General features: G+C 48.3%; 1 protein-coding gene and 1 long non-coding RNA gene across 11 annotated transcripts in view; one reads left to right on the forward strand and one right to left on the reverse strand.

Moving 5' to 3' along the window:
- The window catches only part of LOC113627012 (uncharacterized), a 2,537-nt gene extending 1,053 nt beyond the window's left edge, over positions 1 to 1,484 (reverse strand). Inside the window, exon 1 of the long non-coding RNA XR_003435392.1 lies at positions 689 to 1,484. This is a non-coding gene — a long non-coding RNA (uncharacterized LOC113627012). The remainder of the gene's footprint in view (positions 1 to 688) is intronic.
- The window catches only part of MBTPS1 (membrane bound transcription factor peptidase, site 1), a 50,021-nt gene that overhangs the window by 8,112 nt on the left and 26,608 nt on the right, over positions 1 to 15,301 (forward strand). For 4 of the 10 annotated variants that reach the window (XM_027119137.1, XM_027119143.1, XM_027119145.1 and 1 more), the window contains exons 2-9: positions 3,253 to 3,334; positions 3,878 to 4,363; positions 5,074 to 5,331; positions 8,266 to 8,469; positions 10,076 to 10,186; positions 10,597 to 10,706; positions 12,287 to 12,403; positions 13,067 to 13,134. In XM_027119137.1, coding sequence (XP_026974938.1) covers positions 4,195 to 4,363; positions 5,074 to 5,331; positions 8,266 to 8,469; positions 10,076 to 10,186; positions 10,597 to 10,706; positions 12,287 to 12,403; positions 13,067 to 13,134 — 1,037 coding nt within the window. In that variant the 5' untranslated portion in view covers positions 3,253 to 3,334; positions 3,878 to 4,194. Of the gene's footprint in view, positions 1 to 1,505; positions 1,565 to 3,037; positions 3,146 to 3,252; positions 3,335 to 3,877; positions 4,364 to 5,073; positions 5,332 to 8,265; positions 8,470 to 10,075; positions 10,187 to 10,596; positions 10,707 to 12,286; positions 12,404 to 13,066; positions 13,135 to 15,301 lie in introns of those variants that run through there. The other 6 variants (XM_027119138.1, XM_027119140.1, XM_027119139.1 and 3 more) reach the window with 6 other exon arrangements.

Consider the following 15,301-nt stretch of genomic DNA (forward strand, 5'->3'; position numbering starts at 1 on the left):
CCCCCCCTCCCCCACCCCGGCTCTCAGGCTCGCCCGACAGCACTCAGGTCCTGCCCGTGTTTCCTGAGCCGGCTTTTCCTGCAGCCTTCGCCATCCCGTTTGGGGCAGACGCCCTGGGCGTTGGGCCGGAGGCCTTGGTGCTGTCCCTGCCTCCTCACGGGCGCGCCCCACATCTGGTCGTCAGCGGAGCCTTTCGGCTCTGCCTTCGCCACCCCTGCCCCTCCCTGGCCCAAGCCACCCTCTTCACAGGGGCCTTCCAGGGGTTCCCCGCTTCCGCCTGTGTCCGCTCCACACGGAGCTCCAGCCGGCCGGTGAGGCTCCTTTGGTCTGCTCATGCTTTCCCTGCCCGTTCAGCGCTAGGGCACGGGCCTCTCATCTCCCCTCCGAGGTCCCCTTCCCTCGCCCCTGGCCTCTGCTCTTCCTGGCACACACCAGGCGTGCCCTCGCTCGGGCTCCTGCCCTTGTCTCCCCAGCGCCCGCGGCACCCTTCCCCAGGGGGCTTGGTGAGCGCCCCGCTTCCATCGGGTCTTCACTCAGAAGTCCCCTTCCAGAAGCTTCTGCAGCACTCTGTCTCAGCTTCACCCCTCTGCCTGACTTGTCACATCCCCCTTCTTTCTTTTTTCTGCTTTCAAAATACAGCATTTATCACCAGCTAAATGCCACGTCTTCTCCTCATCGTGCGTGATACCTGTCTCCCCCCGAAAGGGCCGCTCCACGAGGCAGAGATTTCGGTTGTCTTGTGCTCACTGCTCTGCGGGGCGGCCGGAGCAGTGCCTGGCTCTGGGGCTCCGGGGAAATGGGTCGGAGGAGGGAACTGAGCCGCTCGCCCGCCCCCCCCCCCCCGCCCCGCCGCGGGGTTCCCGTTCTGCAGGGCGCTCTGCTGGCGCTCTGAGCGGCTGTTTCCGCCTGTCGCTGGCCCTGCTGTTCAGACCCGTGCCTGCCTCAGCGCCCGCCCTGTCACCCTCTCCAGCCTGGCACCGCTCACTGGCTGCTCCTGCGCGCACCCTGCGTTTCCTCGCCGGGACGTAGCTCTGCTCAGGATGCCCCGCTTCTCCTTCCGTATTTCCACGCTTCCAGCCCTGCGGGGGTAGAGTCGGCCAGAGCCAGCTGCGCCCCCTCTCCCGAAGGCTCCTCCTTCCGTCCCCCGTCCCCACGCGGGCCCTGTGCCTCTCCTTTGCTGTCGTCCTTTCCTGCGCTTGGCTTGGCCGTTGGCGTTTGTGCTCGGCCTCCTTGCAGGCTCCCACCTGGAGGCCTGCGTCCCTCACCTACTAACAACACGTGTTTCCTCTGTAACCCCTGGCAATGTCTGAAACTTGGTTAGCACTTCATAAATTTGTACGATGTAGTGAGTAAATTAAGATAGACTGTCTTACGATCGTGCAGTGTCCTGTTTTCCAAAGACCTAAAAAGTTTCCTGTTTCTGTTTGGAAGAGAACTGATTACTTTAGTCATTTTAAAATTTCAGAATCCCTGACCTTTTCTTTCCGTTTCTCTTTCTTTTCAAGTCAGGCCCCTGCCCTCAGCTGTGAGAGAACATCAGCCATCTCTCCCCCACAGGCTGATTGTAAGTTCACTGTCTTTACCTGTGTGTGAATTATTTTGGAACAGGTTTAATTGAAGTTGATGTAACTCAACTTGTTAGGTCTAATATTTGCTCACTAGTATGGCTCACTAATATTTGCGTTATATCCAATCCAAATGTGTCATAGATTTTTTTTTAAAGCTATCTATTTTACGTTTGGTAGTGTAAAGATGTGTGATAGATTCTTTAGCATTCTGTTTTTATTTTATTTTTTTTAATTGCCTTAATTGAGACCCATTTAAATCTTTTCACTGTAAGTTCATTTCCTATGAACATAAGAGCTCTTATCACCAGTGATTAGCTTTCTCTACTTTGACCCGTAATACTATAATTAAGTCAGCTATATACTTCAGATAGTTGTGTTCTGTGATACTGCTGCAGGTATCAAGTATGAACAAGGACTTGGGCCTCACTCCCAAGCGGCTTTGCTGTAAAATAGGTCGGAGTGACTGTTGGTGTCCCCTGTTGCTTTTCTTCCATCTTTCTGTTCTGGTCTTTGTTTTCAATTTCTTTGTTTATATGACTGGCATTCTCATTGTTCTTCATGTTGCTATGGAAATAAGTTTTAATATTTCATTTCTATCTGATTAACTCTGTTCCACCAACCTTGGTCTCCAGTTGCAGAGATAGGCCTGCTTTTCAGGTTCGTTTGTTATTATAACAATGAATGTCCTAATTTTTGAACTTCAAAGATTGTTTAGATACTCTTAACCCTTTACTTTTCTTTTCCTTTAATAAATTTATTTATTTGTTTATTTTTTGGCTGCGTTGGCTCTTTGTTGCTGCGCGCGGGCTTTCTCTAGTTGCGGTGAGCGGGGCTACTCTTCGTTGTGGTGTCTGGGCTTCTCATTGCAGTGGCTTCTCTTGTTGCGGAGCGTGGGCTCTAGGCATGTGGGCTGCAGTAGTTGTGGCTCACGGGCTCTAGAGCGCAGGCTCAGTAGTTGTGGCTCACGGGCTCTAGAGCACAGGCTCAGTAGTTGTGACGCATGGGCTTAGTTGCTTCGCGGCATGTGGGACCTTCCCGGACCAGGGCTCGAACCCGTGGCCCCTGCATTGGCAGGCGGATTCTTAACCACTGCGCCACCAGGGAAGCCCAAACCCTTACTTTTCTTTATCAGTGTTTTCCTGTTTATAGAAGCACACATGAATAGTTCCAGAAACCACAGACTCCTTGTTGCTCTCAGGTACCAGTTTCTGCCGGAAGAATAGGTTTAACACCCTGACATCCCTCTCTTGAAAGGGGGCTAACTCCTTGTCCTGCGTGTTTTCTTTTTAGAAACAAGTAGGAATGGAAGGCCTGTCTGTCTCACTGGTCTGTCTTTCCCCTGCTGGATTATTTATGTTTCTGGTGTGAGCTGTGCAACGGATTTTTCTGGGCGTGCTGCAGCCTGTGTTGTTGTTTTATCACTGCTCTGTTCTTCATTGTGAAGAATTATGATTTTCCTTACCATTCAGATACTTTGAAAGGTATTCGTGCTCACGTGCAGTTTAATACTCAGCAGTTTTCTTTGGCAACAGCTTTTACCTCACGAACTGTCCTCTCATGTCACTCCCAGTGAAGAGGTAATTTGATTTTATAACATATTCAGCAGGTTGAAAATCTTTTAAGTTGAGGCTTCAGGTAAAATACACTTAGTGACAATAAAAACTCTTCTGTGCTCTCTTCATAGAATTGGCAGAAAGTATTTCAAAATCTGAAGAGGCATAGTTTGAGTAATTTTAGACCATTTATGTCGTCTCTTAAAGAAGGTGGTAAGTACATGACTTGCATGGAAATTAGTTTGCTCTCAGGTGTTGATTTTACAGCAGAAAGTAAGGGTGTATACCAAGCTTTTGCCTGAAAAATTGGTGAAATTTATCGGGAATTAAAGTGCTGACTGGGGAAATGCCCTGGAAATGAAGAGCTGCAAATGATGGGAAAATACAGCATCTGAAATAGAGGCGTAGTAAGGACCATAGGCAGAGGGTCATGGTTCCTCCTCCTCCGTGGTACTGGGTACTCAGGGCCAGTGTGCTTAATATTCCTGGGGTTATTTGTCATCCTTATTTTTCTCATTTATTTTATCCTATTTTATTTTTGAAGCTGTCTTAAAACTTTTTTTTCCCCCTGAAAGAAGTGAGGAGTAACTAAATGAAAGTAAAATAATAAGATGTTCCATGGTTGTGTCATACATTTATTTCGTCTTGTAGCTGGTGTGTCTTTTTGACCCTCTTATCTAAATTGCAGGGATCACTAACCCTCCCGGCTCTGTCAGCGCACTGCTCATGTCTCTGTGCGCTTGCTTTGTTTTATAGACTGGCTCACGGAGTGATCACTCATCCCTGTTGGACTTTGGTTCTGTGGTGCAGATGGAGCGTAGGACTCAGGTGTCTGGGCCAGAGTGAGCGAAGCCTGAGGCCCAAGATGGAGAAGAAACGAAGAAAGAAATGAAAGCCTCTTTTCAGGCCAAACCACAAAAGGCCATGAAATTTAACTTTTATTTACCTTGGACTAGACTGTAAAATGGCCGATCAGTAATGTTTCAGCTTTTAGCTGAAACAAAAATTAACTTATAATCAAGGAAGAAAAAAGTGCGATTTGAATTTATGCGATTTTATGACCATATTCACTCATGACCATGAAGCTTGTCCACATCTGGCTGCTTCTGCTGGTGGTTTTGCTCTGTGGGAAGAAACATCTGGGTGACAGACTGGAAAAGAAATCTTTTGAAAAGGCCCCATGCCCTGGCTGTTCCCACCTGACCTTGAAGGTGGAGTTCTCCTCAACAGTTGTGGAATATGGTAATGATATTATTTTAAATGTCAGGGACTTCCCCCCACCCCCAATGCGGTTTTTTTCAGATTTATTGTAAACATCAGCTTTTGCCAAAAACAATAAATTTCGAATGGGCTGAGTGCATAGTGTTTGGATATTAGTTCTGCTGAAGTTTGTTTTTCCCGTATAATCAGCTTATATGAAGGAAGTAAATTGACGTTCTGAATTATTTCCCTAAAACTGGATTCCATGGAACAGATGTCATTGTAGCTGGTGAGGGGGGACTTTGGAGGGGCTGAAAGTTTATGTGACCAGTTGTGGATAACTAAGCAATTAGTCTTACATAATCTGCTCTACATTTTGTTACTGTTTTCAGTAAAATAAAACTGAGCCTTCGCTTCTCTGAATTCCTTCTTCCTGTTTGAAAACCTTGCATGCATTTCTCTGCTGTACACTCAAATTTCTGTTAATGTTTGGTTTTTGAAAAATAGCCCAGGTATCTGATTCGAAGTGATGTGTCCTGTGATCCGTGGGGTTCATCCACATCGTTTTAACTCAGAGCTCTGGAAGCTGCCATCCAGGGTGTTTAAAGCAGTCTGTTCGTTTACTCCTCTTTCTACTAGGTTTTATGATATGTAAGCTTTCTTTTACCAGGGAAGTTTTAGATTAAGTATAATCTTATGTCATAATATAGGTACGTAAATTCTCACTTTTATTTTGTGGTCATTGATTGCAGAGTATATCGTGGCTTTCAATGGGTACTTTACAGCCAAAGCTAGAAATTCATTTATTTCAAGCGCCCTGAAGAGCAGTGCAGTCGACAACTGGAGAATTATACCTCGAAACAATCCATCCAGTGACTACCCTAGTGATTTTGAGGTGATTCAGATAAAAGAAAAACAGAAAGCGGGGCTGCTAACACTTGAAGACCATCCAAACATCAAACGGGTAACACCCCAACGGAAAGTCTTTCGTTCCCTCAAGTATACAGAGTGTGAGTACTGTGACCTTGGGCTGGTCTGTATCCATTTCTGCTGCGCTGGGAATAGGGGGAGGATGTGCGTATTCACACGTGGCAGAATATGAAAAGCAGTACAGGGAATATTCCTGTCCCTCCATCTAGTTTCGTCAGTCGTGAACGTTTTCCTGGCAGGAATTTAAAAAACCAAAAAGAGACTTTGTGCTTCTGATAGAAACAAATAATGCAGGTTTGCAGTAGAGGGTGATGGTTGTGTCTGTCGTGTGGGAAGTGATTTTCACCAGGTTCCTCTCAAAGCGTTCAGGCTTTGAGGCCCTGACGCCCCTTCACACTCTGAAATGAAGACGGTGTCTTTGAGTCTCCTTTTTATTTGCATTTTGCTTCTTTCAGCGCATGTTTTTTATTTTTGAAGGCATCTCGCAAAACACCTCTTCCTTGGGTTTCATTTTGCTTTTCTCAGACCCTCCCGACCGCGTACCATCATCGCGCCTCCGCTGGGCTTGTTTAAGCTGGGAGCTGGGCAGGGGCAGTGATGGAAGGAATTTGCTGAGTCCCTTTCAGCTCCAGGGCTTACTCTCCTATAGTCCTTACAACTCGGGCCTGTGGAGATAAGTTTATCCTCAGATAACAAGTTGCATATTATTGCATAATATTTTCCAAAGCAAATGTATTACCAAAGGAAAGGGTTTTTTTCCCCCATTTGACGTAAACTGGGGCAACAGAGTGCTAGTTCCATTACCGTTTATTGTCATTTCTTTCATTAGATGGAAAAAGAAAATTTTGCTCTTCTTTTTTTGTCTGTCGCATACTAGGCCTGAGAGCCTCTGAGGTTTCAAAAACACCCAGGGGACAAGCCTGACTAATTTGCATCCTGTGACAGCCAGTTGGAGCGTCAGCTGTGGAATTCAGGTGTCTGGCTTCGCAGAGCTCTCTCTGCTAGTCCACGTTTCGTGGTACCTTTTGTCTTTGAAAAGCAATAACCTCAGAGCAATCCAGGAAGATAAAAGCAACCCAAAACTTGGACACTTAGCCAAATATATAAATTCGGCCTTTTTTATTTTTTAATCTTACCTTAAAGAGCTGCAGAATATTCTGGGAAACACAGAAGGGCTGCTTTTAGCACAGGAAGCGTAGGGCTCATGGTGGGGGTTCCCTTCTGTATCCTCTCCACCTCGGTCGTCAGGTGCTGTGCTCGGCAGCCCCTAAGGAAATAGCATGTATCTCCTTGTTAGCCGTGGCCTTCTGTGGTGAGCAAGGCCTCTTTAAGCTTCAGTGCTTCTCATCCAGGAAATGGAGATAATACCACCTACCTCAGAGTTCTCACAAAGGTAAAAGGAAGTAGTGCGTGTGAAGAGAGCTTAGCAGATTTCTTAGGCTGTTGTGAGCAGACATTAAATGTTCATTTTTGGGGAATTCCCTGGTGGTCCAGTGGATAGGACTCCGTACTTTCACTGCTGGGGCCCGGGTTCAATCCCTGGTCGGGGAACTAAGATCCCGAATACCACGTGGCACGGCCAAAAAAAAAAAAAAAAAGTTCATTTTTTTCTGTGGCTCTGTTGTTCAAAGGCTTTGCTTTATTTGGGGTTGGAATCTGTTACGCTCTGGATCCCATCCCTGCTCTCTCCATGGGCCATAAGACAGAGCTAACCTGGGTTCCCCAAGACAGCACTGCAGGGTATTTCAAGGCTATGCTGGTGTCCCCCTTAACAGTTCCTTCTCTCCAGGATAATAAAAATATCCAGTTCCTCCAGGGGTTACTAATATGACCTGGCGTCAAGTCCCCTCACCACTTTAATTGCTTTTCTTTGAATGCTTCCTGTTTTCTCTTAACGACTGAAGCCGGAGTTGAATGCAGTCCTTTGGTTGCAGTCCAGTCTGCTGAAAGGAGAGCACAGCAGACCCGTCCTTAGTTCGAATACTGTCCTTCAGTTAGTGCCCAGGCTGTTGACCAAAGGAACAGAATCAACATGGGAGGTTCAGTATAGAATAATTTCAGTTGCACTGGGCACATAATTACTTAATAGAATTGACATGACTGTATATTTTTCCCGGTCCCTGTGCTTTCATGGGTGTAGCCTGGTGAGACTGGAAGGAAAGCTAAAGTAATTGGCTTCAGAAACAGGACCTCAGTGGTATTACAGATTTGCCCTTTAGAAACGGATGTGACATATGGTTTTTTCTTCATTATAGCATGGTTTCTGAAAGGTAAAGGGACAACCCTTGTGGTATTTCTTCTACTTTTTTCTTCCACTAAGAAAAAAAAAAGTATTTACATATAGTAAAATCCATGCTTTTTAGTGCACAGTTTGGCGAGTCGTGGTAAAAGTGTGCAGTCAGGTGCCCACCAGCAAAATCAAGATACAAGACAGTCCCATCACCCCCAGCAATCCCCCGAGCCCTCTGTTCTGCTTTTTGAAGGGTGACGTTCTAGCAGATACGCACGCTGAGGACGTTGGGCGGGTCACAGTAGGAAAAGGTCAGAGCGAGGTGTCCTGGGATCACACGGCTTTTTCCTGTCCCAGGGATCACACTGTAAACGGTGAAGTGTCACCATTGCTTAGTGGACATTTTCTTATACTCCGCCCTCCCCACCCGACACACACACACTTCTGGTTCAGTGGGAATAAGTGGCTGATGAAAAACCAGGCATTTCTTCAGTTTTATTATCACAGTTGACTTTGTTTCTTCAGAAATGATTATCTTATCAGTCTTTCCCTGCCTTACATTGGTTAGAAAATTCCAGGTAAAGACCTATTTGGGAATAACGTGATGGCTAAGTAATATCCTCTGACTCTAGCCACGTGGAGAAGCTCCTTCTGGCCGAGGGGAGGGAATATCACCACCCTGCAGAAGGGATTTCAGACGGGAGTCATTGCACTGGGGGAGTGGCTGTTTCCCTGACAGGTACGTGTCCCCTGCGTTTCTGATCTTTCTCTCCCGTGGCTGCAGCTGACCCCGCCGCGCCCTGCAACGAGACCCGCTGGAGCCAGAAGTGGCAGTCGTCCCGCCCCCTGCGCAGGGCCAGCCTCTCCCTGGGCTCGGGTTTCTGGCACGCCACCGGGAGACACTCGAGCAGACGGCTGCTCAGGGCCATCCCGCGCCAGGTCGCCCAGACGCTGCAGGCCGACGTGCTGTGGCAGATGGGCTACACAGGTGGGCCTGTCAGCCGGGGTGGCCTCCCCTCCAGGGCCTCACGGGTCTGTCCTTCTGCGGGTTGAGCTGGACGCAGTCAGCTGCCCCTCGTCTCTGGCTCCTGTTGTGGGGGGCGTCTGTTTCTGTGGCTTTTCTAATTGTTTAGTCCTGTTCACTTTTTGTGTCTTATTTCCCTGTACTGTTTCTGAGGTTACAAGGAGTAGATTGTGGAGTGTTTCTTTCCTGTTGACACACGTGAACAGACACAGCACTGCCCCTGCCAGAGCTGACTGGCAGTCCAGCAGAGCTCTGTAATTTCCCAGGGAATGAGATCAAATCCAGAGATAGTTACCTCGATTTGGGCAGTCTCGTGAAATGGAGCACGTCCCTCCTGTGTGGTGCCCTGGGTTCGGCATGGCTAAGTGATTGACTGTCGAGGTTGTTACCTTTTGTTTCGGAACAGGAAACGATAGTAACGACCATACCCTGGGAAATAAAACTCACGACCCATCAGATTTTTTTTCTTGCTGATACATCCGGGCAGAAGATTCCTGTTTTAACGAATGTGGAGGTTTGGACCCTAAATATCAGCCCACGTCTCTGGCGCCTCATACGTCACAGTTGGTCTCGGTGTCTTTCCATTTCTCCTTGCCTTAGAGACCCTTACCTTAGAGAACCGAAGACCTTCCCTTACCGCGCCTCAGACTTAACACCCGGGGGGCTGACATTTTATTAAATTATTGTCTCTTCTTGGTTTATCCTTTTAGGGGGAAAACTTCACAAAACAGAAGTTCTCTAATCATCAGAAAAGCATTTTTCCTTCCCCCCAAACCAGCTGGTTTCCAGTATTGTGTCTTCATTTTTAAAAAGTAAACAATACACTTTGTTGGTTATCTCAGTGTAATTGATTATTTAATGTAGTACTGATACATAAATACAACCCTCATACCAAAAAGACATTACCTTTGTTACTTCTGTTAGCCTTTCAGTGAGTATCTTGTATTTTTTCCTACGTGTTTTCTAGAATTCCTTGATCTAACAGCATGAGTCATGTTTCCCATCGCAACAGATGGCTTTTGGCCAGTATCTGAAGTAGACTTGTTATCATAGAAAAGTGTGCAATACAGTGGTTCTCCTTAAAGTGTGCTTTTCCCTGCGTGTGGTGGACAGCCTCTCTCTGCAGAGTCGCTGTCCGTTAGTGAGCAGCACCGAGTCCTGGTCGCGAGTAGAAGCGGCCCCCGCTCTCCCGGAAGTGAGTGCTTTGTGGTGCCCTTGGCCCCATGGGCCTCTCTAAGGAGATGAGGACGTAGAGACTTGGAGAAAGTTGCCCAGAGGGGAAAGTCAATCATTGGTGGAGGATCGGGAGAGGTGGTCCCCCCGCCCCCCTGAGAGCCGGTGACGTTGAGGGGCGTCCGGAGGGACTTTCTGTGTGTCCTCAGGTCTCATTTAGCGGCAGGTGATGGTATTCCCCTGCTGTCCCCTCCTCTCCTTCGCACCTGGCCTACTGTGTGCCCTCTGGGCAGGCTTTGGCCCTGGGTCGCCTGTCATTCTCTCTGGGTCCCAAAGAGGGATGTATTTCATAAACGATGATTTCTCAAACACCATTGTGCTTTCTTTTTGGCATAAGGTGCTAACGTAAGGGTTGCCGTTTTTGACACCGGGCTGAGTGAGAAGCATCCCCACTTCAAAAACGTGAAGGAGAGAACCAACTGGACCAACGAGCGAACCCTGGACGACGGTGGGTGGCTGATGTCCTGAGAACCTGAGGGGGTGTTTTCTGGTCACCGGCGGTCTTCGCATCACTCCCATCCTCCGTTTTATCAGCTGAGAGGGTATTTTTCAGTGTAGATGCTTAAACAGTCCGTGTACAACAGTTACTCAGGCAGACCCAAGTTGTTTTGTGCCTTTTGGCAGAAGCTTTTCAGAGTAGGTCGGGAGGTGAGTGAGGAGAGAGGGACGCCTGGTGGAAGGGAACCTCCTTTTTGGGGGGAGAGCAGGAGTGGCTGCCCCCCGAGGTGGGGCTGGCGAGGCCGGAGAGGTGCTGGGGAGTCTGTGTCTCGGGCTCGGAGAATGAGCTCGTTTGAAATGCTGCATCTTGGCACACGTCGTATCAGCTGTGTTTCGTGCCTTTTTCCTTTTGGACAACAGGGCTGGGCCATGGCACGTTCGTGGCGGGTGTGATAGCCAGCATGAGGGAGTGCCAGGGGTTTGCTCCGGATGCAGAACTTCATATTTTCAGGGTCTTTACCAACAACCAGGTAGGTGTTTTGAGGACCCCTGAGACGTAAAGGGTTGATACTAAAATGTGAAAAGTCAAAACTCTAGAAAACGTGCTGCTTCAAGAGCAGCACACGCCTGCGATGCTGAGCTGCGGCCGGCGTCCCCGTGTGCCGTGCTGTCCCTCCCGTCCCTCCGCGGGGCGGCTTTGCCCTGCTCCCACCGCCCCCTTCATCGGCCTCACTGGAACCCCAAAGACCCTGCTCCGAGGGCATTCCTTGACCTCCCATTTCTCCTGTCCCGCCGGCCGGCCCAGGGTTCCTGTCCACCATGTCTCGGGCACACTTCTTGTGCTGGAGAGAACAACCCCGTGTCTGTGTGTTTGCTGCCCCTGCTGGACTGACCGCCTTGAGGGTAGCCTCTGTGCCCAGCACGCAGTGTCCTGTTGGGTAACGTGGATTTGGAAGCTTGTTCCCTCACTCTGCATTTGGAAACGTTACTGAAAAAAGGGAGGGTCCTAGTATTTATTAACTGTTAAAATTTAATTTTTGCATAGGTAATACATAGTTCAAAAACATCAAAAGGCAACACAGGGATACTTCTCCCAACCCTGTCCCCGTCCGACAGGTTCTCACCTTTACTTCCCCATGTTCCCTATGTGGTAGTTTCTTTTTTTCACATACCCACTCCTAGAATTTCTTTTGCACATTCAAGCAAATACAATGTTTTATTTTTAAAAGCCTTTAAAAAACATAATTCTTAATCATTATGTTGATTCTTTTTTCACTGTAAGGTTTTTTTTTTAACATTTTGTATTTATTCACATATTTTCAGTTTCCAGCGCTCTTTATTTCTACCTGTAGATCTAAGTTTCCACATCACGTAATTTCCTTTCAGCATGAAGAGATGCTTTTAGTATTGCTTGCAATGCAGTCTAGTAGCTATGACTTCTCCCAGCTTTAGTTATCTGAAAATATCTTTATTTCATCTTTATTCTCAAAAAACTATTTTCACTGAATATAGAATTCTGGATTGAAAGTCTTTTCATTCCCTCCAGCGCTTATTTTATTGTTTTCTGTCATCTATTGTTTTTTACTCTAAGTTTAACTTTGTACCTTACAAAACACATGAATGGCGATACACAAAGAAATTTAACTTTTGTAAGGAAACTATGAGAGAAATAATAACTATCAGAAGTAATTCTGTGAAATAACTTTCATTGATACCATTTATTCTTCAGTCTATTTAGGAATAAAGAATATTAGACAATATTAGACAAATAAACTATTTAGAAACACTTAACTGAATAGACGTGTCTTAGGACAAGTCCTTTTATAAGAGGGGCAGTTAGAAGTTTGAGGTCTTCCCTGGGCAGGCAGGCTGTAAGGTCAGGAAGGCGCTGGACGTGAGGCCGGGCGGGACAGGACCCTGGGAACCTTGCCTCTCCCCAGAGTCCAGCCCCAAGGATTGGAAGCTCTGGGTGTAGTAGTTTACATCGCAGAGCATTTGTTGTTCTTGGGATCTGTTTCTGAAGTTTAAGTGAATACTTCATGCTGCTGAGAATCTAGCATTTGGAGACTTCCACTGAAACACCTAAAGGACTGTTTTAAAAATGGGCCAGGTCTCCTACACGTCCTGGTTCCTGGACGCCTTCAACTACGCCATCCTGAAGAAGATCGATGTGCTGAACCTGAGCATCGGGGGCCCCGACTTCATGGACCACCCGTTCGTCGACAAGGTTGGTCCTGCCGCTGTGCGGAGGACGAGGCGTTTGGTGACGACTCCTGCTCTGCCTTGCGCCCCGCTTTGCTTCGTGTCTAGTGTGCTGGTGGCTAGTCGCCCACATGGTGACCACTCTGTGAGGACGTGAGCCATGGTGACTTGTGTGGGAAGCAGCACAGGGTGCTGTGTTGCTTCCTCTCACCTGAGCACACGGCCTGTCTTTTCTGGGCGTTCCTGGAAAGCCCGGGTCTGCTCTGTGTGCGTGGATCTGTGTCCTGGAGTCTATCGTCTCTGGACATTCTGACTGCCAGCCATACCACGTCTGTACTGGCCTGGTGTTGCGCTTTCAGGGGAATACCTTCTTTTTTTAGTTCTGTTTTTGGAAGTTGTGGTTATTTTTGAACAATTATATATTGATTAAGAGTGGTGGGGCTTCTCTGGTGGCGCAGTGATTGAGAGTCCGCCTGCCAAGGCAGGGGACGCGGGTTCTTGCCCCGGTCTGGGAAGATCCCACATGCCGTGGAGCGGCTGGGCCCGTGAGCCATGGGCGCTGAGCCTGCGCGTCCAGAGCCTGTGCTCCACAACGGGAGAGGCCACAGCAGTGAGAGGCCCGTGTACTGCAAAAAAAAAAAAAAAAGAGTGGTGTACTTTCATAAATAAATGCTTGTTAATTTTGTAGGTGTGGGAATTAACAGCTAACAACGTCATCATGGTTTCTGCTATCGGCAATGACGGGCCTCTTTATGGGTAAGTACCCCTGATAGGAATAACCTTAGAGGTATTTTTTTCCTTGAAATAACTGAAAACCTGTTGTTTGTCTGTCTCTGTATCTTGCTATACCTGTTTATACCTGTCTAAAACTTTGTATTGTGGATATTTTCAGCACATACAAAAGACTTTGTAATGAATCTCATGTGCCCACTCACTCCAGCAGTTGCCAACTCAAGGCCGATTTTGTTTAATTTTTTGTGTTTTTAACTTTGCTGGAAATAGCAATTTGGAGGCCTAAAGTTTTTATTCTACTCTTTTTACCCCCAACCCAAAATCAATCAGGAAAGTAAATCTGTTAGAAATAAATGGATTCTACCGTATTTATTGAGACCCAGTGTGCACAAGGCACAGGGTAAAGAGGTAGATAAGTTGAGGTGCCTGCCTTTTAGGAAAAATAAGGTACAGATACGATGAGACTAATATGAGGAGAAAGTGCAGGGTGGCGTAACAGACACCGTGTTTGGGGGACTGAGGAGAAGGATCAGATAGGGAGGGAGCAGAGAACAGTGTCACAGAAATGTCCCTTTGTGCCGGGTTATGGTGTATTAAAGTGGCTTGAGATGCGGGACATCAGTCACTGAATCACAGGCAGTAGTAAGCTTTTGTCTGGTTAGTGATCCCAATTTTCTTTCTGCTTACACCTCCAGTTTTTATTCTGTAGATAATATAAATAACCTCTTGTGCTGAATCACTTCTGCGGTGGGATGTCTGTCACCCCACTTTACCAGGCTCCCGGGACGTGTGTGATTCAGTGCCGTGGCAGAGGGCTTAAAGTAACTGCACAGGAAGGAGAGAACATACGGAGCCTGCCCGGCGTGCCCTGATCCAGGAGAGCCGCCTGGCATGGCCGTTTGCTTGTGCCTTCAGGAGCACGTGCCCTGTCTTCAGGGACACCCTGGCCGTGCTGCTGGGGCAGAGCAGGCCGTCTTGAGCGCTGACTGAGCTCATCCAGGGTGGGGATTAGGCTGGACTCTGTGAAATTACGATTCTATAAGTCACAACCCGTGCACATGCGCAGTCGTGGTTCCAGCCTAAGAGCTGTTCTGTCAGCGATCCCATCTCCTTGTAGGGCTCCACGGTTGGGGATCTGGCTGGGTCCTCAGTCATGTGTGTTGTGACTCACAGGCGTAAGTGGTGTAAACACGTCCCAGCTATAGTTCTGCCACGAAAAGCACCAGTTACTTAGTAACCTCACCCAGTTTCCATGTCTTCTCTTTCTAACGCTTCTCCATTTGTCCCTCCCCCCACTTCTGACGTCCCCGCTCCAGGCCAGCCCACCGCAGCTCAGCATCCCCAGGTTATCTGTCAGTTCCCCCGCCCATCCTCTTGCCTCCAGTCTTCCCCAGCCCAGCTCTCCCTTCATGGGGGATGTGGGGTGGAGGGGAGGGTGCGGGGACGGAGCCAGGCAAGTTTGACCTGCCCTTGGGCTGTGGGACCTTTGCTTCTCCGAGCCCTGGCCCCCTCGCCTGGCTCTGGAGGGCACGAGACCCGCCCGGGTTGGTGGCTGTGAGGATGAGGATAAAATGAGCCAGCCGAGGGAGAGCACCGCGAACACGGAGCCTCTGTGAGTGGTAGCTGTTCCTTTCTCTTCCGTTTTTCTGTGTTTCTGTTGTTAAAACAGAGTCTAGCAGTTTCTTTAACTAAGGATCTGCAGTGGATCGTTATTGCCTGATCAGATCTAAACTTTTCTCCTTGGTTTTCAAGGTCTTCAGTAGTCTAGCCTGGAGCTGGCAAACATTTTCTGTAAAGGATCAGGTAGTAACTAGTGGAGTCGTTGTGGGCCACATGGTATGTTGCCCCTACTCGCCTGCCCTTGTAGTGCGAAGGCAGCATGGATGGGTAGACGAATGGGCGTGGCTGTGTCCCGGTAAACACTTCCCACTCCCTCGTGCACTCTTCCTCAGAGCAGGCTCCTCCTCGGGTCTCCCTGGGGAAACCGTGTTCCTCTCGGTCTCCGTCACCTGATCCTGCTGCTGACCGCCCCCCCCCTCCCCCGCTGCCGCAAGCCTGCCTTTCCGTTCACACCAGCTCTTCCACGTGCCATCCTGACTGCTTTGCACACACTGGTCACTCTTCTGAAATCCTGTGACTTCTGTGGGCGGTCCACGTGAGGGCTTCTAATCAAAGAGCTGCTCGTGTTTAG

This window comes from Aethalodelphis obliquidens, unplaced genomic scaffold (genome assembly GCF_003676395.1).
Source record: "Aethalodelphis obliquidens isolate GAN/ISIS:26980383/991018 unplaced genomic scaffold, ASM367639v1 scaffold20, whole genome shotgun sequence".
Classification (NCBI taxonomy): domain Eukaryota; kingdom Metazoa; phylum Chordata; class Mammalia; order Artiodactyla; family Delphinidae; genus Aethalodelphis; species Aethalodelphis obliquidens.